The sequence below is a fragment of the Podarcis liolepis genome (genome assembly GCF_965112155.1).
Source record: "Podarcis liolepis genome assembly, chromosome: 2".
NCBI classification, from domain to species: domain Eukaryota; kingdom Metazoa; phylum Chordata; class Lepidosauria; order Squamata; family Lacertidae; genus Podarcis; species Podarcis liolepis.
Window position 1 is genome coordinate 122438298 of NC_139555.1, and position 25967 is coordinate 122464264.

At 45.9% G+C, this 25967-nt stretch overlaps 2 protein-coding genes across 7 annotated transcripts; both read left to right on the plus strand.

Annotated features, from left to right (window-relative positions):
* The first annotated feature begins 15 nt into the window (after positions 1-15).
* LOC310701913 (uncharacterized protein) lies at positions 16-6153 on the plus strand. 6 transcript variants are annotated; one of them, XM_083493430.1, is made up of 3 exons: positions 16-1239; positions 2472-2554; positions 3814-6153. In XM_083493430.1, the coding sequence occupies exons 2-3, from the start codon at positions 2521-2523 to the stop codon at positions 4458-4460; spliced, it is 681 nt and encodes a 226-aa protein (XP_083349556.1). In that variant the 5' UTR covers positions 16-1239; positions 2472-2520; the 3' UTR covers positions 4461-6153. The 6 variants fall into 6 exon arrangements, with proteins under 6 accessions (XP_083349556.1, XP_083349554.1, XP_083349553.1 ...); XM_083493428.1 differs by having other exon boundaries at positions 17-315; positions 2434-2554; XM_083493429.1 differs by having other exon boundaries at positions 125-315.
* A 6904-nt stretch (positions 6154-13057) lies between these two features.
* Positions 13058-22779, plus strand: LOC310701547 (uncharacterized protein). The gene is made up of 3 exons (XM_083492623.1): positions 13058-13179; positions 15319-15482; positions 20305-22779. Exons 2-3 carry the CDS (start codon positions 15383-15385, stop codon positions 21783-21785), a joined length of 1581 nt encoding a protein of 526 aa, XP_083348749.1. The 5' UTR covers positions 13058-13179; positions 15319-15382; the 3' UTR covers positions 21786-22779.
* Positions 22780-25967: the final 3188 nt, after the last annotated feature.

Genomic DNA, 25967 nt, shown 5'->3' on the forward strand with positions numbered 1-25967 from the left:
CTCCTTAACCCTCACGTGGCCGCCCCTTCTGATCTCGCCACTTGCTAGCTTTTGCAGAGTGCGCTTCGGGAGGTTTTTGCGCGCAGACGGCGCAGCAGATCTGGCAAGAAGGGAACAGGCTACACTTCCCAGAAACCTCTTTTTTTAAAAAAAGCAGCAAGAGACTACAATTCCCAGCAGCTCTTTATCTCCCAGGCTCCCTTGCAGCTGCAATGCGGGTGGTCGTCTGCCTCTGTTGGATGGGCAGGAAGGATTTGGAAGATTTGCAGCGTGGTCGGCGCGCGAAAGCCTGTGGTGTCCACTTTGCAAAAGCTGGTAAGGGTGGGATCAGAAGGGACCCCTTTATTTCTGTGGGGGAGCCCCTTCTCGAGTGATCTAAGTTCTTGCTTTCGCTTCTCTCTTGCATGATTTTGCAGCCGCAAAGAAGGAGAAGGGGTCTTGCAGTCCCGCTTTGTGCTCTTGGAAGGCGACCGAGAGTAAGGATAGGGTCTTTACAAATTATCAAGGTGTGGGGTAGGGAGGTGGGGCTCGACTGAGGGAGATTCGCCTCTTGCTAAGGTGGCGAGCTGCAAGGCGTTTTGCATTTTCTGATCTAGCAAACTTTTCGAAATGTTTAAGGTGATGGTTTTGTTTAAGTTTGCTGCGTCAAATGTGCAGTCTGTATTTGACCTCCTTTGTAATGTTTTCTTTTGAAATTTTTAAAGATAATATACGTTGCTTTGAATGTGTATTTTATATACAGTATTACTTTACCCAGTAATGTTTTATTCTGAACTTAATGCGTTGCAAACCGCTCTGAGTTTTTTTTTCTTTTTAAAATATATAAATCAGCATGACGATGACATGAATTACAGTAATAATACTATACAGAAAAAAGGGCCCCACTTTTCTCTTTATTGATTGTGTGATTTTGCAGAACTGTGCGTTGCCCATATTTTTAAGAAAGATCCTTTGGGCCTCTCCAAATAATTTTATATACACTTGCAATCGAAATTATTCAATCCCCATTGCAAATCAGGTTTATTATCAAGGTTTACAGACTTTCGGCTGTTTGCAATGAGCAAATCAAACAAAAGCAATTGAAATAACTCAATGCAACTACGGTTGTACCTTGGAAGTCGAACGGAATCCATTCCGGAAGTCCATTTGACTTCCAAAGCATTTGGAAAGCAAAGCGCGGCTTCTGATTGGCTGTGCGTAGCTTTTAGAAGATATCTGAAGACAGGCCTGTATCGGGAGGTTTGCAATGTTTGCTGTTTTTGTTATATTGTTTATAACATTGTTTATATATTGTAAGGTATCCAGAGTGGCTGGGGAAATCCAGCCAGATGGGTGGGGTATAATAATAAGAATAATAACAACAACTAATTATTATTATTTATGTACTTTATTGCATTTATGATCCTATTTTTCCCTCCAAAGACCTCAAGGTGTGGTACATGGTTCTCCCTCTCTCCATTTCTTCCTCACAATGTTCCTGTGAGGTACCCTAAGGCTGAGAGAGAGTGGATTTAGTCTAGCACTGTCGCAGGAACCCCCCCCCCCCCAGTTTCAGTTTGTACAAACTTCACACACACTCACACTCACACACTGCATACGCTACGCTTCTGTTATAGATTCATAGAAAATCAACCATACATCGGATTTGCACTGTTCCACTTTTATTTTACTCCATGAGGGAAGGACTACAAAATGGGGAAGGTTTGATACAGGGCAGCCATAATCCCTTGAGCATCCCAGCACATACACAGGAGCCCAGCCCAGTTGCTATGCCAACCCTGATGGTCCTAGACAGAAGACCATCAAGATCACAAAGAACTTGCATATGGGAGTGGATTCAGCACGGACTGGAACAAAGGACAATAATCAGCTCTTCCCTCTGGGGGCAGGAAACTGCAAACTCCCCTCTGTCACCTGGAAAGTACTCATGGGGAGGGGGAAAGGGGGAACCAGCCAGGTGACAGGACACTCAGGTTACCACCACGACTCCTCCCTCAACCCCTCCTTTCTGTGATGTAGGTGTGATGTATCTGAGGGGTGGTCTTGATCTACAGGGTGGCAATTTCAAAAGTCTTTATAAGGCCTTGCACACCATTTTTCTGGGTCCTTCCTCTCTCCTGCAAGTGAGGGGAGCACCCTGTTGCAACAGATCAATAAAGGCCAAGCCTACAGGCTGCTGTTTTGCTCCAAGTTATCCTGGTTGGTGTCTTTGTTTTTGTCCAAGGGAGCCCTCGGATTTTCCCGTTAACAGCACTCTTACAACTACCCTGACACCATTCTACCCCACACTGGTAATCTGCACCCCCCCTCCAGGCCTTAAATCTGAAGATAATGTACTCCAAACTCCACCTTCTTCCTGATTACTGGCTTTGAGCTGATTATTCGGGGGAATATGGGGATTCAGCAAGTTGTCTCTGTTTCCTTCTTTCATAGTGTCCAATGACCTTCAAGATGTTGATTGGCTTTTTCAGAGATGAGGAGGGATTGCTGCTGCTAAACTGAGCCTTGCATGGGAGCGTCATGGAGGAAAACGACGAGAACATGAGCTGCCTAGGTAATATATACCTATATATATATATATAATAAAAATGGCACAACAGGGAAAAGGAAAAGGAAAAAGCATACTCAGTTCTTACACGAGCTGGTATAAAAACAGCCCACAGCAATAACACATTTTGGGTCTTTCAGTAGAATGGATGGAATGAGTCGTGGCTTCCCATATCTGTCTACCATGGGGGCAACCACAAGGATCATCATAATGGAGTGAATTAACAAGGACACACTGTGCCTGTTCTTCCCTGACACAGGTCATCATACAGGGTGACAAAAGCAGGAAAACCAGTTTCGTCCAAGAGCACCTGGATCTAGTCAAAGATATATATCGTATTTTCCTCAAATTCATTTTGTCCTTAAGGCAGCATACATTTTTTTAAAAAAAAATATTAAGTACTGCACTGACGTAGTCGTGATACAATTAAAATTTAGTTACCACATTTTTCTGTGAAAAAGACGGTGCTTTTTAAGGGGGTTTTCTTATACACAGATATTGAAGAGGGGGGGACACATGATTGGTGGCAGTCGCAAGCAGGAGATTGTCAGCAGCAATTAGGCATGTGATTGGTGGCTGGCGATTGGCTGGTGCAACAATTTGGTGGGCGATTAGTGGCTGCTGGCTGCGATTGGTGGCTTCGGAGAGGCGTTCAATTGGCAGTGGCGGTCAGGCGGATGAGCGATTGTCAGGAATCCCCCTCCCCCAAAATAGCTTAACAACTCTGGGCAATCTCTCCCCCCCCCACTTCCTTTATTTGTGGTCCCTAAAAATAGGGGTTCTCTTATGCACTGAAAAATACAGTATCTGTGTAATGCTAAATATCTAATGATTAACAGTTCATTTAACATACATAGCAGATTTTAAGTCGGCAAGAAACTGGCCAAAAGGTCGGGTAAGTGCAGTTTTTCTCGAGCTCACCATGAACACCTCCCTTGTTCTCTTAGAATGGCAATGGCACCCACCTGAAAGGTGCTGGAACTGAATTCTGGCTGGAAAAAGGCCAATACATTAGTGCATGGGAGCTCCGCCCCTCCTTAAAATAAGATGTATTATACTTCTCAGTTCTTTTGGCCGTAGCTCTTAAAGGCCCCCTCTTAAAGGTTCAGAGAACTGGGGGTTGGGCAAGTCAGGTTATTCCAGCCCCTTGCATACACACACCCTTTCTTATCTTTGTGCAGCGTTGAGTTCCATAGATGAACGACACAAATATTCATTGTTTCCAAAGTTCACGTTCTCATTTTCCTGTTTACCATTTGTCCCAGGAAATGGCATCGGGGAGAAGAACATTTGTAGTTCTTCTGGGAAGTGTTTTACTGGGAAACTTGATCTTGTCAAACACCAGAGACGCAAGCCGCACAAATGCCTGCAATGTGAGAAACAGTTTGCTCTACGGTGTCAACTAGTGAGACACAAGAGGATCCACAAGGAAGAGAAGGAATACGAATGCCCTGAGTGCAAGAAGACGTTTACCTGCTCAGAAAACCTTATGATCCACCAGAGAGTCCACACTGAGGAGAAACCTTATGAATGCAGGGAATGTGGCAAATACTTTTCCCAAAAATATAACCTTGTGAACCACCAGAGATCCCACAATGGAGAGAAACCTTATGGGTGTGGGGAGTGTGGCAAATGTTTTTCTCAAAAAGCTCACCTTGTGATCCACCAGAGATCCCACACTGGGGAGAAACCTTACGAATGTGGGGAGTGTGGCAAATGTTTTTCTCAAAAAGCTCTCCTTGTGATCCATCAGAGATCCCACACTGGAGAGAAACCTTACGAGTGCATCGAGTGTGGGAAATGGTTTGCTGAACCATCTACCTTCAGGCGCCACCAGAAAGACCACACTGGAGAGAAACCTTACAAGTGCATAGAGTGTGGCAAATGTTTTTCTCGTAAAGTTCACTTGTGAGGCATCAGAGATCCCACACTGGAGAGAAACCTTATGAGTGCACCGTGTGTGGGAAACGGTTTGCCGAACAATATCCTCTCAGGCGCCACCAGAAAGTCCACACTGGGGAGAAACCTTACGAGTGCATAGAGTGTGGCAAATGTTTTTCTCAAAACACTAACCTCGTGTCTCACCACCGGAGAGTCCACATGGGAGAGAAACCTTACAAATGTATGGACTGTGGGAAGGGCTTTGCTGAAAAAGGTGATTTGATGAACCACCAGAGAGTCCACACAAGAGAGAAACCATACAAATGCATGGAATGTGGGAAAAGTTATGCTTTCCACTCGGCCGCTTTGTTACACAGTAAAATCCACACTGGAGAGAAACCCTATAAATGCACAGCGTGTGAGAAATGGTTTGCCAACCAATCTTCCCTCAGGCAACACCAGAAATTCCACACTGGAGAGAAACCTTACGAGTGCATGGACTGTGGGAAGTGTTTTGTTGCCAACTCTACATTGGTGATCCACCAGAGATCCCACACTGGGGAGAAACCCTATAAATGCACCGAGTGTGGAAAATGTTTTCTACGTGACTCACACCTCATGAAACATCGGATAATCCATACAGAGGAGAGAAATCATAAGTGCCCTGAGTGTGGGAAATGTTTTCCTGACAAGCCTACCTTGGTCGTCCACCAGAGAGCCCACACGGGGGAGAAGCCATATAAATGCACCGTGTGTGGGAAATGTTTTACTTACAGTGCGAGTTATAGAAAGCACCAGATAATTCACACTGGGAAGAAATGTGAGAACACGGTCTCTTGAGAATGGGGCATATACTATCCGGCATAAGGTCCAGTGTTCTCCCCCACCACCCATAACAGTAAATTTTAGAAAGTACCAGGGATTAAGGTGGGGGTTAATTTTCTCACTGATAACACCATTTTTAACAAAGGGATACAGGGTGGATCCAGGAAATTACAGGTGGGTTCCCAGAATGTCTGTACATGGAAAACTGCTGGTAAGTTTTAAAAATAAAACAACTTTGCATACAGTAAGAGAGCTCAAGAGACTCTTTTGAGGCTCAAGTTTTCTTTATTGATGAGCATGGGCCACACAGACTTTTCTTTTTAATGCATTACAAACACACATTGCAGGGTGGGGGTACCTTGAAAGAAGTTACTGCTATTCCCACCTTGTATGTTACTCAGATGTAGATCCCATGGAGTTTAATGGAGCTTTCCCCCTGAGAGCTGTAGAAATGATGGAGAAAATAATAATTTCATAAAAATATCATTTTGATTATTCCATTTTGTTTTGAGTCATTGCCCAGACACATTGAAAAGGCCCATTGCTAGGCATGAGGATTGTGATTCATCTTGAATTGTTATTCAGGTAGATGAAAGAAGATATTGGGAGACATTTAATGAATAGGAAAATCAGTGTCTCAACAAACAAAGACATATTATGATGAGGGCTGAAGAGCTATGTCATATTTGATTGGTTCAGGATGGTGACAGTGGGTTGCTGTGACAGTGGGTTGGTGACTACTCAGATTGCTGCAACCCTTTGATGGTCAAATGAAATCACATATGTAATCTAGAAGTGTATATTGAACATAGCTTTCCATGTGTTTCTTCACATCCTCATTTTTGAGGCTGTCCCTTTGTGCATTTGTAGTTCAATAAAGGCCTGTCTTTTCACTTGGAGCCTGCACTCTTTTCTTTTTATTTTCTGGGTGGGAGACCTTCATTCGAGGAACCCCTTTTAAATTTCTCCAGCACAGCAATCCTGAGATCTACGCTGCATCCAGACACATCAAAAAAGTTCCAGGAAAACGTGTTGTAAAATGTTCATAATTGGTGAAAGATGGAACTCCACAGCGCCATCTGGTGTCACAGTGTTATAACACATTTAACAGGCTTTAAAAAAAAACCTATTGTACCTGAGTCCCAGGTATAGTGCTTCATTTGTCTAGGGGCAAGTGCAGCATTTGAAACGTTCTAAAGACTAGGTGCATTTTGCAACTTGCCACGATCCAATTGCTACTGGTTTTGGATACGTGGGCACATGTATTGCGACAGCCCTGTCACCATTTGGCATATGGTATTAAAGCATATACCTAAGAATGCATAAAAGTAAAGGGTAAAGGGACCCCTGACCATTAGGTCCAGTCGTGGTTGACTCTGGGATTGCGGTACTCATCTTGGTTTATTGGCCAAGGGATCCGGCGCACAGCTTCCAGGTCATGTGGCCAGCATGACTAAGCCGCTTCTGGCCAACCAGAGCAGCGCACGGAAACTCTGTTTACCTTCCTGCCGGAGTGGTACCTATTTATCTACTTGCACTTTGACGTGCTTTCAAACTGCTAGGTTGGCAGGAGCAGGGACTAAGCAACAGGAGCTCACCCCGTCGCGGGGATTCGAACTGCCGACCTTCTGATCTCTCACTCCATTCCAACTGTCTCCCTTGGAACTCTAGTCAGCCAGGAGCTCTTGCTAGTTAACTGTTTGCTGGCAGTGACTCAACCTGCTCAGTAAACAAACTTCCATCACATGTCCCACACATGAAAATCATTGCGTAGGCAAGGTTCCATATGCCAGCCTCAATGCAGCGATGGGCAGGAATTGTAAAAAGGTATTCTGGGGTTCCTGTTTCAATACACAAATATACGTGTATCGTACACACAGAACCTTTTATACTTCATAATACGATTAAGCTATAAACACTATAAAGTTCTAAACATAACTATATAGCATAACACTTGACTATATTCTTTTACATATTTAGATAAGCATTCCACTTTAAAAACACAGGATCTAAATACATTTTAAAGGTAAAGGTACCCCTGCCCGTACGGGCCAGTCTTGACAGACTCTAGGGTTGTGCGCTCATCTCACTCTATAGGCTGGGAGCCAGCACTGTCCGCAGACACTTCCGGGTCACGTGGCCAGTGTGACAAGCTGCATCTGGCAAGCCAGCACCAGCGCAGCACACGGAAATGCCGTTTACCTTCCCGCTAGTAAGCGGTCCCTATGTATCTACTTGCACCCGGGGGTGCTTTCAAACTGCTAGGTTGGCAGGAGCAGGGACTGAGCAACGGGAGCTCACCCCGTCGCAGGGATTCGAACCGCTGACCTGACGATCGGCAAGTCCTAGGCGCTGAGGTTTTACCCACAGCGCCACCAATTTGCATTTTAACTAATTGCATTTCAAACAATTACATCTCATCAAATAAACATATATACAGCATGATTGCCCCTGTACTTATCTAAATGTTTCATCATGACAGGGCATCTGGAAACACATCATCCTTCCTTCTGATGTGGGAGACATCAAAATTGTAGTCTTGCAGTTGCAGACCCCACCTTATTAGTTTGCTATTGGTACCTTTCATTTGGTTTAACCATTTCAGAGGGGAGTGGTCAGTACAAAGGGTAAATGTTCTTCCCCACAATATGGCTTTAACTTACCAATAGCCCATACAAAGGTCCGTATAGCCAACAAAGGTCCGTATAGTTAAAACAATGGTTTTCCCAGTAGTGATGTATGGAAGTGAGAGCTGGACCATCAAGAAGGCTGATCGCCGAAGAATTGATGCTTTTGAATTATGGTGCTGGAGGAGACTCTTGAGAGTCCCATGGACTGCAAGAAGATCAAACCTATCCATTCTGAAGGAAATCAGCCCTGAGTGCTCACTGGAAGGACAGATCGTGAAGTTGAGGCTCCAGTACTTTGGCCACCTCATGAGAAGAGAAGACTCCCTGGAAAAGACCCTGATGTTGGGAAAGATGGAGGGCACAAGGAGAAGGGGACGACAGAGGACGAGATGGTGGGACAGTGTTCGTGAAGCTACAAACATGAGCCTGACCAAACTGCGGGAGGCAGTGGAAGACAGGAGTGCCTGGTGTGTTCTGGTCCATGGGGTCACGAAGAGTCGGACACGACTAAACAACAACAACAAGCCCATACAATGACTAAACATTAACTGAAAGGTGTTCCCTCTCCAAGAGTTTCCTACTTAAGTATGGGACTGGGTGCAGATGTCCCTCCTCCCCATTCTGGGAAAGAATTGCCCCAACTCCTATATTGGAGGCATCCATGCAAGGGGGCGGGGAGAAGTGTGTCAATCTTTCACAAGACCATTTGATGACAACCTGTCAACAAACTTTTTTCCCCTTGAGGGCCAAGAGTTCCTCATCTGCATTCTTTGAGAACAGCTTGAAGAGAAGACCTGGAGAGGCAAAAGTGAGTGATCAAATGAAGTGCATTCTTGTGATCCATTATGCAGGGTGGGGCTTACCTGGACCCTGCAAAATTTTATGCAGGTTGGCACCTCAGGGCACCCGTGGTGCGGCTGCGTGGGTCCCTTTTGGAGGGAGAGGGAGAGGGGGGACGCCATGTAAAGTTTAAACAAAGCAAGAGAGCCCGGCTGCCTAGAGAGACCTGGAAAGGGACCCTCCCTCTGTCCCCTTCCCCTCAGTGTTATGGTCACAGCTTCTCTTAACCTCTCTTCACTCAAAAAACAAATGCCAACAGTGTCCTTCAGCTCTCTATATTGGACAAACAGGCCAAACCTTACGCCAAAGAATAAACGGACACAAATCTGACATCAAGAATCACAAGACAGAGAAACCAGTAGGAGAACACTTCAATCTCCCAGGACATTCTATACAAGATCTCAAAGTAGCTGTTTTACTACAAAGGAATTTCAGAAATAGACTGGAAAGAGAAGCTGCTGAATTGCAACTCATTACCAAACTTAAAACCATGGAGAGACCTGGTCTGAACAAAGACATTGGATTCTTATCTCATTATACATGACTAAGCCATTTCTCACCTTCTCACCCCTTGCCTTTTCCTGTAAGACCTATTGCAGTCGTTAAGAGTCGTCAACAGGCTCATCTCAGCTATCTGCCAATCACCCATTCCCACCACCCTTCTGAATAATACCCCTCCCCACCTTCTCACTATATAGAAGGATCTGGCAACTTCTGTTTCAGTGTATCTGAAGAAGTGTGCCTGCACACGAAAGCTCATACCAAGAACTAACTTAGTTGGTCTTTAAGGTGCTACTGGAAGGAATTTTTTTATTTCAAAAAACATTGTTATACTTCAGTTTCTGTTAGTTATGGCAGGTGGTTCAGTTAAATAATACAACACAGCTTCCTTCCCCAATCAATACCCTGGCTCATGAGTGAGGGACACTTTTCCTCACCCCCCCTCTCTCTCTAAGCAACCTCACTCCTGAGGTAATTCCAAAATGGCATAAGAGACCCAGGGGATCCCCTCCCCCCTTGTGACTGGCTTGGGGGCAGTCTGTCCAGATGGCTGGACAGTGTTCTCGAAGCTACAAACATGAGCCTGACCAAACTGCGGGAGACAGTGGAAGACAGAAGTGCCTGGCGTGCTCTGGTCCATGGGGTCACGAAGAGTCGGACATGACTGAAAGACTAAACAACAACAACAAAATTTTATTATTATTACTTTTGCGTAGGTCAAATGGCAATAGTAGTAAATAATGGCTAATTTGTGAGGGCGTCAGTTTGCCTGCACTCCAGTTCATTTCAACATCACGACGTGTCTTTGCTGAGAGAAGACACTTTTCTCTTCGCCTGCCCATGCTTTCCCCAATCCTCCCCTCATGTTATGTACTGAGTTGAATAGGATCGAAAATGCAGCAGTCTGATTGGTCCTAGAACAATAGGATCCAGAAGGCAGCCTGTCTGATTCGTCCTAGAGCAATAGGATCCAGAATGCAGCAGTCTGATTGGTCCGCAGGAGCCACCCAATCCAGCTCCAGGTGGAAGTGAATCCGCAACCTGATTGGCCATAAAGAGCATGGAATCCACACTCGACTCTTGAGTATATTTCACCCCAAGATATAGGAATAAAGGAAGCGCACATTCCCCTCAGAGAGAAAGGAGCAGGCTTTGGCTGAGCGTCTGCTGAAAGGGAAGGAGGGCAGAACAGGTGTTTCCACCCACTACACCACACAGCCCCTTCTTCAGGACGCAGCCGGCTTCTGCATCTCACCTTGTTGGGTCTTTTTTGGAGAGCCCACCTCCAGTCTAGAGGCCTGGGCATAGCCAGGATTTATTTGAGCGGGGCAGGATTTATGTTAGGAAGGTGGGTAGAACAGAGCTATCCGCAACCCGATAGGTCAGTTTGTTAATTCTTTTTATTTATTTATTTACTTAGTGGGGGCGGTTTGCCGTAAATGAAGTTTACGGCATGTAATGCCCTAAGAGAGAATATTATGAAAATGATATACAGGTGGTACATGACCCCAGTCAAGCTTGCAAAAATTTATCATTTGCCCGATAACAAATGTTGGAAATGTAAAGAAACTGAAGGTACATTCTTTCACCTTTGGTGGACGTGCCCAAGGATTAAGGCTTTCTGGGAAATGATCTATAATGAACTGAAAAAGGTATTTAAATATACCTTCTTGAAGAAACCAGAGGCCTTTCTTCTGGGCATTGTCGGCCAATTGGTGCCAAAGAAGGACAGAACTTTTTTTATGTACGCTACAACAGCAGCAAGAATACTCATTGCAAAGTATTGGAAGACACAAGACCTACCCACTTTGGAAGAATGGCAGATGAAGGTGATGGACTATATGGAATTGGCAGAAATGACTGGCAGAATTCGAGACCAGGGAGAAGAGTCGGTGGAAGAAGATTGGATGAAATTTAAAGACTATCTACAGAAATATTGTAAAATTAATGAATGATAGAATGATGTTGGATTGCAATTAAGGGGTTTCCAGCTGTAATGCTCTAAGAGAATATGAAAAAAAGGGTTATAAATGGGTTAAAATCTAATGGTAAGGATTTGCTGAACCAATAAATTGAAGTGGAATACAAAAAAGGGAGGTATGAGGAGGTCCAGGAAATAAGTTAAAGGAAAATAAGTGATAGAAAATATGTGTGTTTTTAACTGTTTTTATTTTGTATTTTTCTCTTGTCTTTTTCATTTTTACTGTATTATTTAAAAAAAACACCTTAATAAATATTTTATATAAAAAAAGTGGGGGCGGTTTGCAGCTGCCCTCTGCCTGCACCCATGTTTGGAGGCTGACAGAAGCAAAGGATTTTTTTTGGGGGGGGCAGGTGGAGAATATTCCCTTTCCATCGGCAGAGTTGCATCGACTTCCTCCATCCCCCCCCCCAAGGGAGAGAACCTCTTGCTTTGAAAGGGGGCCAGACATGGCATCCTCCCTGGACCAGGTGGGTGCAGACTGGCAGGTGGAGGCGGTCTCTCGTGGATGCTTCCGTGGAGAGTCCAGCACCGCAGCGGGTTGGGCTGGATGGACTCAAGGGCCTCCTGATCAAATTTGCAGATGACACCAAACTGGGAGGGGTGGCTAACACCCCAGAGGGCAGGATCACACTTCAAAACGACCTTGACAGATTAGAGAACTGGGCAAAAACAAACAAGCTGAACTTTAACAGGGAGAAATGTAAAGTATTGCACTTGGGCAAAAAAAATGAGAGGCACAAATACAAGATGGGGGACACCTGGCTTGAGAGCAGTACATGTGAAAAGGATCTAGGAGTCTTGGTTGACCACAAACTTGACATGAGCCAACAGTGTGACGCGGCAGCTAAAAAAGCCAATGCAATTCTGGGCTGCATCAATAGGAGTATAGCATCTAGATCAGGGGAAGTAATAGTGCCACTGTATTCTGCTCTGGTCAGACCTCACCTGGAGTACTGTGTCCAGTTCTGGGCACCACAATTCAAGAAGGACACTGACAAACTGGAACGTGTCCAGAGGAGGGCAACCAAAATGGTCAAAGGCCTGGAAACGATGCCTTATGAGGAACGGCTAAGGGAGCTGGGCATGTTTAGCCTGGAGAAGAGGAGGAAAAGGGGTGATATGATAGCCAGGTTCAAATATATAAAAGGATGTCACATAGAGGAGGGAGAAAGGTTGTTTTCTGCTGCTCCAGAGAAGCGGACACGGAGCAAGGATCCAAACTACAAGAAAGAAGATTCCACCTAAACATTAGGAAGAACTTCCTGACAGTAAGAGCTGTTTGACAGTGGAATTTGCTGCCAAGGAGTGTGGTGGAGTCTCCTACTTTGGAGGTCTTTAAGCAGAGGCTTGACAACCATATGTCAGGAGTGCTCTGATGGTGTTTCCTGCTTGGCAGGGGGTTGGACTCGATGGCCCTTGTGGTCTCTTCCAACTCTATGATTCTATGATTCTATGACCTCGGAGGCCCCCTTCCAACTCTCCCATTCCCCGATTCTGTTCTTGTAAGCCAACCTGCCCCCTATTGGGCCCGAGGTCCTGCAGCCTGGCCCTGCCCCCCCCCGCCCCTGCACAAGTCTTTGGCGGCGCCCCTGAGAATCTCAGAATCGTAGAGTTGGAAGGGGAGCCGAGGGTCATCTAGCCCAACCCTCTGCAATGCAGGGCTCTTTTGCCCAACATGGGTCTGGAACCCACAACCCTGAGAGGAAGAACCCCCCAGGCTGTACCCACTGAGCCACCCCACCTTTCCCAGCGTGGGAGCCTAGCTGAACGTTGCCGAGTCATATCCTGAATCTGGTGGGATCCGGATGCCTCCCACTTTCTCCCTGGGCAGGAATCACTGAGCGGCGAGGCCACGTAAGGGTTAAGGAGAGCGAGAGAGCCCGGTTGCCTAGAGCGGCCTGGGAAAGGCCCCTCTCTCCGTCCTTCCGCCTCGCCTCCTCTTTCCGCTTGTCTTGGAGGCCTCTGGGGCGGTGAGTCCTTTGGGCGAAGGGGAGGCTCTGGGGCGACGGGGGTGCAGAGGGGGCTGCTGGGGGGCTGAGAGATGAATGGGAGGATCCCCTGGGTGGGTGGGGGGGGAAGGGAAGCCATGGGACCCAAGGCCTCTGAGGTCCCAGCACACCCCATGACCCCCGGGGGAAGTGGGTTGTTTGGGGGGGCTCGGAAGTGGGCGCCCCTTGCAGTCTCCCCGGACTGCAAGTGGGGAAAGATGGTGGGCCTCCATCTGTGGCAGACGCTTTCCTTGCGCCCCCTGCATTGTGCGGGGATGGTCTAGATGACCCTAGGGGTCCCTTCCAGCTCCACAGTTCTCTGGTTCTGGGGGGTGGAGCATTGGAGCCAAATCCATGGGGCCGGGACGGCTTTGGCTACCACGATAAATCGCTTGAAGGGGCTTGTGTGTGTGTGTGTGTGTACACACACATGCACACACCCTGTGTCACGTGCTCAGTTATGTGGGGCGGGGCTTGAGAGAAAGGGCGCCATCTTGGATGAGGAAATCTCCGGAGGGTGTGCCTTGGCTTCTCCCTCCTGCCCAGAAGTCTCCTTAAAGTCACATCCATAAGGGGGGGGGGTCCGAATTACCGTATTTTTTGCACCATAACACTCACTTTTTTCCTCCTAGAAAGTAAGGGAAAATGTCTGTGCGTGTTATGGAGTGAATGCCTGCGGGTGGCGGGGGGATCTGCTGCAGTCGTGAGCAGAGGATCCATGGTTCCCCTTCCTTTCCTCCTCCGTGGTTACAAAGCATGGATCCACATGGATCCTCAGGATTTTTGCATTGGGCTACTCCAAACTCACTGTCAGATCACATGTCTGTGGCCACAGCATGAACCACAAAAATCATATATCCACTATTTCGTTTAGAATATTTTTTTTCTTGTTTTCCTCCTCTAAAAACTACATGAGTGTTATGGTCTGGTGCGTGTTATAGAGCGAAAAATACAGTACTTTCTCCCTCTTCCCACTTGGAAACTGCTTCTCCCTCTGGGACTGGGGGCTCCCAAGGTAGGATGCTGCATGACACCGAATTAGACCAAAGGCCCACCTGGGTCAGTCTCTGCAGGGGTCTGGGGGGGTACCCATCCCCTCCAAGACGCCACAACTTGTTTAGACTTTGAGCTGTGCAAAATAGTTTAAAAGAGGCTGGATCATCGCCATCACGATCCGAGGCTGGGAGTGGTGTGCTGAGTTCCAGGAGGTTGTGGGAAGAGAAGGAGAAATGGTTGGGTGGGGGCGGGAGGGGAACCCTCCCCCCCCCACAAAGTAAGCAGAAAAGTCAAGAAAGACCTGGCTACAGGGAGGGAGGGGAGCAGTCTTCTCCAAAGTCTCTCACCTGCTGCTTGTTTCTGGGTGGCGGTTCCCTCATTGCGAGAAGCAAAGCTACAGGGAACCAGGCAGAGGGCCTTCTCGGTAATGGCGCCCGCCCTGTGGAACGCCCTTCCAGCAGATGTCAAAGCGATAAACAACTACCTGACATTCAGAAGACATCTTAAGGCAGCCCTGTTCAGGGAAGTTTTTAACGTGTGATATTTTACTGTATTTGTGGTTTTTATGGAAGCCGCCCAGAGTGGCTGGGGAGGCCCAGCCAGATGGGCGGGGTATAAATAATAAATTATTATTATTATTATTATTATTATTATTATTATTATTATTATTAGTAAGCCCCGGTGGGTTGCTCGGTCCCTGCTCCTGCCAACCTCGCAGTTTGAAAGCACGTCCAAGTGCAATTAGATAAATAGGTATCGCTCCGGCGGGAAGGTAAATGGTGTTTCCGTGCGCTGCTCTGGTTCGCCAGAAGCGGCTTAGTCCTGCTGGCCACATGACCCGGAAGCTGTACGCCGGTTCCCTTGGCCAATAAAGCGAGATGAGCACCGCAACCCCAGAGTCGGCCACGACTGGACCTAATGGTCAGGGGTCCCTTTACCTTAAGCCCCGGGGGGGAGGTGGAGGAGAAATTAAACTGGTATAACAAAAAAAAACCTTTAAAATGGGCTTCTGTTGGGAAGGGGGAACCCCTTTGGGGCTCTTCTAGGGGCCGCAGAATGTTCTGGGCAGCAGAATCCCTGCAGGGCCTTTGAGGCTCCCTTTGCTTCTTCCTCCCTCCCTCCCAGGAACCTGCATCTTCTGAGCTCCTCAGGAAGGACGAAAGCGCCTGAACCTGCAAACCTAGCAAGGATGGAAGGAGGAAGATGGACAGTTGACCTTATCAGACTGCCTCCTGCATCCCTCCCCAAAACCTCTGGGCGTTTTCTCCCAGGACACTCTGAGACATCTGGTGAGTTCCAGGGGAATTGAGATGGGGACATAGATGGATCAATAGATGGTGAAGAGGAAAACCTTCTCCCAGGCTTTTGAATTTTAGGTGCTATTTCCACTGCAAGACTCCTGGCAAGTTGCTGATCTCCCCTTCTTGGGCAAGGTTCTTGACCGCGTGGTTGCAGACATGATCCAGCTTGTTTTGGAGGAAGCTGATTTTCTAGATCCATTTTAATTGGGCTTTGGCCCAGAAACTCCTTTGGTTGCCCTGTAGGATGACCTCTGTTGGGAAAGAGACAGCAGAACCGTGTCCCTACTAATTCTTGACCTTTCAGCGGCTTTCGATTCCATCTACCATGGTATCCTTGTAGAGCAGCTGTTTGCGTTAGGGGGTGGGTGACACCGCTTTGCCGTGGTTCCTATCTTACTTGGTTGTTTTCAGAGGGTGTTGCTTGGAGAGTATCCTTCAGCCCTGTGGAACCTTCAATGTGGGATTTCTCGGGGTTCAGTTTTATCCCCTATGCTGTATAACATCTAAGTGGAGTTACCCAGAGGTTTGGAGTATGTTGTCAGCAATATGCTGATGACACTCAGCTCTATTTCTCAGTTGCATCTACAGGTGAGGCAGCAGGTGTGCTAGACCAGGGGTCTGCAACCTTTAAGACAAAAAGAGCCACTTGGACCCGTTACCGAAGAATAAAAAACTGGGAGCCACAAAACCATTGCGACATTTAAAACAAATATATCTCCGGAGCCGCGATCTGACAGCGGGCGGGAAGGTGACGTTGGGACGGTGCGTGACTAATGCACGCACCGCCCCCATGCGACGTCACAGCCAGTACAGCGCCCGCCACAGTGGGGAGTGTCGGGGCGCACAATGCGCCTCCTCCCCTCGCTAGTATCCGCCCCAGAGCCGCGGCAAAGGTGTAAAAGAGCCACATGCGGCTCCGGAGCCACGGGTTGCCTACCCCTGCACTAGACCATTGTCTTGCCTCGGTAATAGACTGGATGAGAGGCAACAAACTGAAGCTGAATCCAGCTAAGACAGAGGCCCAGTTAATGGGTGGTTCCCTAGACTGGATGGCTGGGAGGTTGCCTGCTCTTGATGGGATTACACACCCTCTGAAAGAGGAGGCATGTTGCTTGGTGGGACTTCTGCACCCATTGCTGGCTCAGGTGGCCATAGCGGCGCGGCTTCAGTTGGCGGCCCCAGTTGCACCCCTATCCTATTCCAACAAGAAAGACAAGTGGGAGGTACATAAAGAAGCACATGTGGCTGCATAAGGAGCTTTCGGATGAGCTGAAATTTAAGAAAGGCGGGCATAAGAAATGGAAGAAAGGGGAAATCATGAAGGAAGAGTATAAATGAGTAGCCAGCAGTAACAAGGATAAGATCATGCAGACGAAAGATAAGAATGAGCTTGGGCATACAAGAGAGGTAAAAAACAATAAAAGTCCTGAGTCTGTTGTTGTTCAACATCTTTATAAACAGGAATTGAGGGGATGGCTACTCATCCAATGTGTAGATTATGCCAAAGCGGGAGATTCAATATTACCATAACAAATTGGAGTACTGGGCAAAAATGAATTTCAGTGGGGACTGAATATCAGATTCTACAATGAGGCCAGAAGAACCAACTGCACATATATAAGATGGAGGACACCTGGGTTGCCAGTAGTACCTGTCTCAGGGCCTTAGTAGACCACAAGCTTAACATGATCAAACGACTGGAAACCAAGCCTTACGAAGAATAGCTGAGGAAGCTGGGTTTGCTAAGCCTGAATGAAAGGAAACTAGGAAGAGCTATGCCATCTTCCTCGTACACCTCGTACACCTCGTACCTGTGGGACTGCCTCTCCCGGTATGCCCCACAGAGACCCTCAAGGTCCATAAATAGCAACACCCTAGTGGTCCCGGGCCCTAAGGAAGTTAGATTGGCTTCAATCAGAGCCAGGGCCTTTTCAACTCTGGCTCCGGCCTGGTGGAACGCTCTGCCTCATGAGATCAGGGCCCTGCAGGATCTGATTTCTTTCCGCAGGGCTTGCAAGACAGAGTTGTTCCGCCTGGCCTTTGGCTTGGAGCCAATTTGATTCCCTCCCCCTCTTTCTTTTTTCTTTTCCTTTCTCCACCTGCGATGAGGCTACATCTTAATATTTTAATGTTTTCAATGTTTTAATGTATTTTAATTTTGTTTTTAAGTTGTATTTATTCAACTTATTTTTATTATTGCTTGTTAGCTGCCCTGAGCCCAGCCTTGGCTGGGGAGGGCGGGGTACAAATAAAAATTATTATTATTATTATTATCTTCAGATATCTTATCTAAAGATGGAGCAAGCTTGTTATCTTCATCTCTGGAGGGTAGGACCTGATCCAATGGATTTAGATTACAAGAAATGGGAATCCAGCTAAACAGTAGTACAGACACCCTCTGAAGGTGGTGGTCTCTCCTTCCTTGGAGGTTTTTAAGCAGAGGTTGGATGCTTAAGTCGAGATTGCTGCATTGCAGAAGTTTGGACAAGAGGACCCTCGGGGTCTCTTCCAAGTCTAGATAGAATTGTTCATATACCACCCTTCATCTAAGCATCACTGCACGGTTTACAATATTAGCGAAGAAAAATACGTAACATCGTAACAACCAAAACAGTACAGCCACACATACAATTTAAAGAGGCAGAGATGATTTAATTAGGCACAGGCAAGGGAAAAGAGGAAAGTTTTCATTTGCTGCCCAGATTGTAACACCTGGCATTACTATATTTTGACATTATTTTAGGTGTATTCCTAAAAAAATGGAACATGAAAAGTGAGAACGTAAGAGATATTGAAATAAGAGGTGCTATTTTCTTTTCTTTTTTTATAAATTTTTATTAAGTTTTACACAATTTAAACACACACAATACACAACATAAACAGACAAACACAAAAACAAACATGTACAATTTCAAATCCTTAATTTCTTAACCCTTTTTGCAGACTTCCCCTCCCCTCCCCTCCCCTTCTTGTATCCCAATTCCAATAACTAGTTCAGCAAGTTCTTATAAATTTAGCTTATATACTTAACTTTCAAGATTATATATACTTAGTTTTTAACCTTATAAGTTTTACCTATATAATTGAATTGGACACAATATCCATCATTACGTCCTTTTCTAAGGTCGACCCAAGTTCCCTTCCAACGATTTCCCAACTTTCATAAAAATTTACCCACCAAATAGCAAAAAGAATAAATTCTAGTTATACACCCTTTACAATCCCAACTTTCCTCCCCACATTCCCGGTTTTGATCCCCAAAGAGTGTCCATCAGTTCTCAGCCTGGATCCCTCACATCCGAGGCCCTTAAATCTCTCTCAGTCCCTCTCAGCCGGTTTTGTTGACAGTCCTTTATATTGAACTTCATGTCTCGGAAAGGCTCTGTCCCAATAGGATCTGCATTTCTTCCAACCAAACCTCCATGCTCGGAAGTGGAGCCCAAGTGGTGTTTCATATTCCTTTTAAATCCAAATATCCCAAATAGTCCAAAGGCCCCATCTTTCGCCTTGTACAAATTTATAATCCAAAGGTCTTCCAATCTTCCCATGAAAAAATCTCTGTGATCCTCCTTCTCGATTTCAGACCAAATTTCTATCATCCAAGACTTGTTTCTCTTATAATCCGTTTTTAAAGGCTTCTGGTTGTTCTCTTTCTCCACCAACTTTTCAACTCCTCCTTCTTCCTCTTCTGAAACAACATCTTTATCTTCTTGTTCGACTGCCAGAGTATTTTGAATCAGTTCCTTTGTACAGTCAGCAAATTTATCTACTTTGAGACTCAAGGCCATAACATCTGTTGCAAAAGCTTCTTGTTGATCTTGTAATTTTCCCACAAGAAAAAACATTCTCTTTAGCTCTGCCTGTATTTTTCCATCTGCTGCCATTGTAATGTCTCTAATTCCCCTCTGGGGGGATTTTAGTTACTTAGTATTTTTCCTCCAACAGTCAAGTTACTTTGTTTTGTTTTGTTTCTTCTTTATTGCCAACAACTCAAAGCCAAATGCGACACAAATAACCAGCAAAGAATATCAATAAACAACTTTTTCTTGCTTGACAGCTCGCTTGACAGCTGTCAAACTCCTTATGTCTCCAGAGCCAGCTCTTTCACGGATCACTCCCGGATCTCGGGGGGGGGGGGTTATTAGTCAATTCCTCTTCTTTTTCTTAGAAAAAGGGCTGTTCTTATCCTCTATCCCAATACTTCTATTTCCAAATCGTGGAGTTAATAACTTTAGTTTCACAAGGAAGCGAAATGGTCTCTCAACCTTAGTTGTTTAATTCTTGCTTCAAATTGTCTACATGAGTGGGGGGGTGGACTTCCTTTTGACACCTCCCCCGGTCGTACCGAAATTCAAAGAGTTGAAGAAAATTTTAAATCCAAACTTCGTATTACTCACGGGTTGTTACTTTACAGTCCCAAATTCAAGGAACAAAGTCAGCGCTCTCCGGCCATGGCTTGTGGCTTCGCTCCGTAGAAGTAGCTATCTGCTCACAGCACCACGCCACTCACCTTCCCCCACTTCAAAGCCTTTAAAAAGGCTTCTTCGCGGGTTGGGGCGCAAATGGTGCCCGCCGAGCCACCACGCCCACAGACTTCAGCGTCTGTGGTTTTTAAGGGTCCCTGCGTCGCCGTCGCGATGGGGCCCGTCTTCCACTGAGCCGATTCCCTCCGGAGCTCGGAGAGAATCCGGCATTAGCCGCCGGCACTGACCCGGAAGTCCTAAGAGGTGCTATTTTCACCAGATGTGTGTTATATTACTTCTTCCTCTTCCTTGGAAGCCTAACAGGATTTTCTTTCCTCCCCAAGCAGGTGATGGAAACAATAGTCAGAATTCACCTGGAATTTCATTGAAGAAACCATTTAAATGCATGGTCTGCGGAAAGTGCTTCATCCAGAAGACAAAGTTTACTTTACACCAGCGAACTCACACAGGGGAGAAACCATATGAATGTATGGAGTGTGGAAAGTCGTTCAGCCGGAAGGAACACCTTACTACACACCAGCGAACTCACACAGGGGAGAAGCCATTTCAGTGTATAGAGTGCGGAAAGACATTTGCTGATTCTGCAAGCCATGCAAGACATCAACGGATTCACACAGGAGAAAAGCCATTTAAATGTATGGAGTGCGGAAAGTGCTTCAGTCTAAGTGGAAACTGTACAAAGCATCAACTCACTCACACAGGGGAGAAACCTTTTAAATGTTTGGAGTGCGGAAAGTGCTTCACTGATCATACATCCCTTAGTTCACATCAAAGAATTCACACAGGGGAGAAGCCATTCAAATGCATGGAGTGCGGGAAATGTTTCAGGTGGAATTATTACCTTACTACACACCAGCGAACTCACACAGTGGAGAAACCATATGAATGTATGGAGTGTGGAAAGTGTTTCAAGTGGAAGCAATGCCTTACTACACACCAGCAAACTCACACAGTGGAGAAACCATATGAATGTATGGAGTGTGGAAAGAGTTTCAGGTGGAAGCATTCCCTTACTAAACACCAGCAAACTCACACAGTGGAGAAACCATATGAATGTATGGAGTGTGGAAAGAGTTTCAGGTGGAAGTATTACCTTACTACACACCAGCAAACTCACACAGTGGAGAAACCATATGAATGTATGGAGTGTGGAAAGAGTTTCAAGTGGAAGCAATACCTTACTACACACCAGCAAACTCACACAGGGGAGAAACCATATGAATGTATGGAGTGTGGAAAGTGTTTCAGGCGGAAGCATTCCCTTACTACACACCAGCAAACTCACACAGGGGAGAAACCATTTAAATGTATGGAGTGTGGGAAGACTTCTGTAGATAGAGGATCCCATATAAAACATCTACGAATTCACACAGGAGAAAAACCATTTAAATGTATGGAGTGTGGAAAGACTTCTGTAGATAGAGGAACCCATATAAAACATCTACGAATTCACACAGGAGAAAAACCATTTAAATGTAATGAGTGTGGAAGCTGCTTCAATCAAAGTGGAAACCTTAAAAAACATCTACGAATTCACACAGGGGAGAAACCCTTTAAATGCACAGAGTGTGGAAAGTGCTTCAGTATGAGGCAAAATCTTAACATTCATCAACGGTCTCACACAGGGGAGAAACCATTTGAATGTAAGGAGTGTGGGAAGACTTCCGCTGATCATTCAACCCATGCAAAACATCTACGAATTCATACAGGAGTGAAACCATTTAAATGTATGGAGTGTGGGAAGAGCTTCACACGGAAGACAACCCTTACTTTACACCAGAGAACTCACACGGGAGAAACAATTTAAATGTATGGAGTGTGGGAAGAGCTTCAGTCAAAGAGGAAGACTTAGAAAACATCAACAAACTCACACAGGATGAAAAAACATTTAAATGTGTGCAGTGTGGAAAGTGCTTCAGCTAGTAATCACACCTTCACATCAACAAATTCACACTGGGAAGAAACCATTTAAATGCTCAGAGTGTGGAAAGAGCTTCAGTGAAAGTGGAATGTTCATATTCATCAGGGAATTCACATAAGAGAAACAATTTAAATATATGGAATGTGGAACAATTTTCACTCACATTTCACTCTTATCACACAAAATATAGAGCCATAAAATTGTAGAATGGGAAGGGCCCCAAGGGACATCTAGTCCAAGCTCCTGCAATAGTAAAATCTAAACGAATGGCCTTTGGAGAATTTTAATCAATGAAGGGGAGTCCACAACCCATCAAAGGAGTTTGTTCCCCTGTTGAAAAGATCTTATCGTCAGAAAGCTCTTCCTGATGTTTAGTCAGAATCCACACTTTAATCAATTTGCTAACCCTCATCTTCTTAAAATAAGAGCTAATCTGATCATGTGTCGCTTTGCATTTTGAACTTCGTAAGTTTCACGATCAATAATACTGGCTGATGTACAGTATTAAATATATGTGTTTAGGAAGTTTGCATTAGACAGGATAGGTTTGTCTGCAACAAATTGTGGGATGTTTCTGATTTGAGGGTTTCGGCTAAATCAGGGTTTCCCAGACTTGGGTCTCCAATTGTTTTTGGACTACAGCTCCCATCATTCCTGACCACTGGTCCTGCTAGCTAGGGATGATGGGAGTTGTAGTCCATAAACAGCTGGAGAACCAAGTTTGGAAAACCCTGGGCTAAATGATGACTCATTGCTGGAAACCCGAGTGGTCTCTTTTGGCAGAAAATGGAACCCGAGAACTCAGCAGAGCAATGTATTACTTTGTAAGCTTTATTTTCAACTCTTTAAAAACTCTTCTGCAATAAAGCTTTGAAACTCATCCTTTGTAGTGGAGACTAATTGTTTTCTACTCTACACACGGTCTGTATCAGAGCAACTGTCACCATTTCTCAGTCCAAACCACCTCACAGGGTTGTCGCAGTGATAAAATGGAGAGGCTGGAGACGTGTGTCAATCTTTCACAAGAGCATTTGATGACAAACTGTCAAGATACTCAGATCTGGTGCTTTTGTGGGGGGTCGGGATCCTCGCCACACCCTGGTTTTTTCTTGGCAGGAATTCCAGTTGGGATTCAGGCCTCATCATGGGACAGAAACTGCCTTGGTTGCGCTGGTCAGCCACATAACACCGGTCTAGAAAGACCTACATTGGCTCCCAGTACAATTCCAAGCATAATTCAAAGTGTTGGTGCTGACCTTTCAAGACTTAAACGGCCTCAGCCCAGTATACCTGAAGGAGTGTCTCCACCCCCATCGTTCAGCCCAAACACTGTGGTTCAGCTCCGGGGGCCTTCTGGCGGCTCCCAACCCTGCGAGAAGTGAGGTTACAGGGAACCAGGCAGAGGGCCTTCTTGGTAGTGGCGCCCACCCTGTGGAACGCCTTTCCATCAGATATCAAGGAAGTAAAAAACGAGAGAGAAATCCTATAAATGCACCGAGTGTGGAAAATGTTTTCAACGCAACTCACACCTCGTGAAACATCAGGCAATTCATACAGAGGAGAGAAATTATAAGTGCCCTGAGTGTGGGAAATGTTATCCTGGCAAGTCTACGTTGGTCGTCCACCAGAGAGCCCACACGGGGGAGAAGCCATATAAATGCACCGTGTGTGGGAAATGCTTTACTTACAATGCGAGTTATAGAAAGCACCAGATAATTCACACTGGAAAGAAATGTGAGAACACCGTTTCTTGAGAATGGGGTACATACTATCTGGCATAAGGTCCAGTGCTCTCCCCACCCGCCATAGCAGTAAATTTTAGAAAGTACGGGGGATTAATTTCTCACTGATAACACCATTTTTTAACAGTGTGGATCCTGGATATTAAAGGTGGGTTTTCGAAATATCGGTCCATGGAAAAGTTTGCTGGAAAGTTTTAAAAACAAAACAACTTTTGCATACAGAAAGAGAGCTCAAGAGCAAGGTGATTGGTAGTTTGGGATTCCGGCCCCACAAGATACGAAGCATCCCAATACTTTTTTTGTTGATGGGAGCAGCATAGAGTCTTTTGAGGCTCAAGTTTTCTTTCTTGATGAGCATGGGCCACACAGACTTTTCTTTTTAAGGCATTACAAACACACATTGCAGGATGGAGGTACCTTGAAAGAAGTTACTGTTATTCCCACCTTGTATGGACGTGCAACAGAAGGGCTGATACAACCCTGTCGCCTGTTCACATTGCAGGTTCGAGCTGGGGCTGATGGAGCCATCCTTGCATGGTTACTCAGCTGTAGATCCCATGGGGTTTAATGGCGCTTTCCCCCTGAGAGCTGTAGAAATGATCGAGAAAATAATAATTTTATAAAACTATCGTTTAGTTGATTCCATTTTCTTTTGAATCATTGCCTAGGCACACTGATAAGGCCCATGGCTAGGCATGAAGATTGTGATTCATCTTGAATTGTTATTTAGGTAGATGAAAGAGGATATTGGGAGCCATTTAATGAATAGGAAAATCAGTGTCTCAACAAACAAAGACATGATATTATGACGAGGGCTGATCGGAAGAGCTATGTGATACTTGGTTCAGGATGATGACCATGGGTTGAAACCGATTCTTGGAATCCTTTGATGGTGAAATGAAATCACAAATGTACAGTGGTGCCTTGCAAGACGAATGCCTCGCAAGACGAAAAACGCTCTAGACGAAAGAGTTTTCCATTTTTTGAGTCGTTCCGCAAGACGAATTTCCCTATGGGCTTGCTTCGCAAGACGAAACGTCTTGCGAGTTCTTGCATATTTGTTTCCTTTTTCTTAAAGCAGCTAAGCCGTTAATAGCCGCTAAGCCACTAATAGCCACTAAGCCACTAATAGCCGTGCTTCGCAAGACGAAAAAACCGCAAGACGAAGAGACTCGCGGAACGGATTAATTTCGTCTTGCGAGGCATCACTGTAATCTAGAAGTGTATATTGAACATAGCTTTAGATGTGCTTCTTCACATCCTCATTTGTGAGGATGTCCCTGTCTGCCTTTTTATTTCAATAAAGGCCTGTCTTTTCACTTGGAACCTCCATTATTTTCTTCTTGGTTTCTGGGCGGGAGACCTTCAGTCTAGGGTTCCGTCCTCTCCCCCATGCTTTTTAACATCTATATGAAGCCGCTGGGAGAGATCATCGGGGTTTGGACTGGGTGTCCATCAATATGCAGATGATACCCAGCTCTACCTCTCTTTCAAATCAGAACCAGTGAAGGCGGTGAAGGTCCTGTGTGAGTGCCTGGAGGCAGTTGGAGGATGGATGGCGGCTAATGGATTGAAGTTGAATCCTGACAAGACAGAAGTACTGTTTTTGGGGGACAGGAGGTGGGCAGGTGTGGAAGATTCCCTGGTCCTGAATGGGGTAACTGTGCCCCTGAAGGACCAGGTGCGTAGCCTGGGAGTCATTTTGGACTCACAGCTGTCCATGGAGGCGCAGGTCAATTCTGTATCCAGGGCAGCTGTCTACCAACTCCACCTGGTACGCAGGCTGAGACCCTACCTGCCAGCGGACTCTCGCCAGAGTGGTGCATGCTCTAGTTATCTCCCGCTTGGACTACTGCAATGCGCTCTACGTGGGGCTACCTTTGAAGGTGACTCGGAAACTACAGCTAATTCAGAATGCGGCAGCTAGACTGGTGACTGGGGGCGGCCGCCGAGACCACATAACACCAGTCTTGAAAGACCTACATTGGCTCCCAGTACGTTTCCGAGCACAATTCAAAGTGCTGGTGTTGACCTTTAAAGCCCTAAACGGCCTCGGCCCAGTATACCTGAAGGAGCGTCTCCACCCCCATCGTTCTGCCCGGACGCTGAGGTCCAGCGCCGAGGGCCTTCTGGCGGTTCCCTCATTGCGAGAAGCAAAGCTACAAGGAACCAAGCAGAGGGCCTTTTCGGTAGTGGCGCCCGCCCTGTGGAACGCCCTCCCATCAGATGTCAAAACGATAAACAACTACCTGACATCTTAGGGTGTCTTAGGGCAGCCCTGTTCAGGGAAGTTTTTAATGTATGATATTTTAGTGTTTTTTTGGTT

Bases quoted from the DNA above. Each gene is read 5' to 3' on its own strand.
- LOC310701547 (XM_083492623.1), top strand. From the start codon at position 15,383: ATGGAAGGAGGAAGATGGACAGTTGACCTTATCAGACTGCCTCCTGCA. The intron at 15,483-20,304 runs GTGAGTTCCAGG...CTCCCCAAGCAG, and splicing joins AGGACACTCTGAGACATCTG to GTGATGGAAACAATAGTCAG.
- LOC310701913 (XM_083493427.1), top strand. From the start codon at position 213: ATGCGGGTGGTCGTCTGCCTCTGTTGGATGGGCAGGAAGGATTTGGAA. The intron at 316-3,813 runs GTAAGGGTGGGA...CATTTGTCCCAG, and splicing joins TGTCCACTTTGCAAAAGCTG to GAAATGGCATCGGGGAGAAG.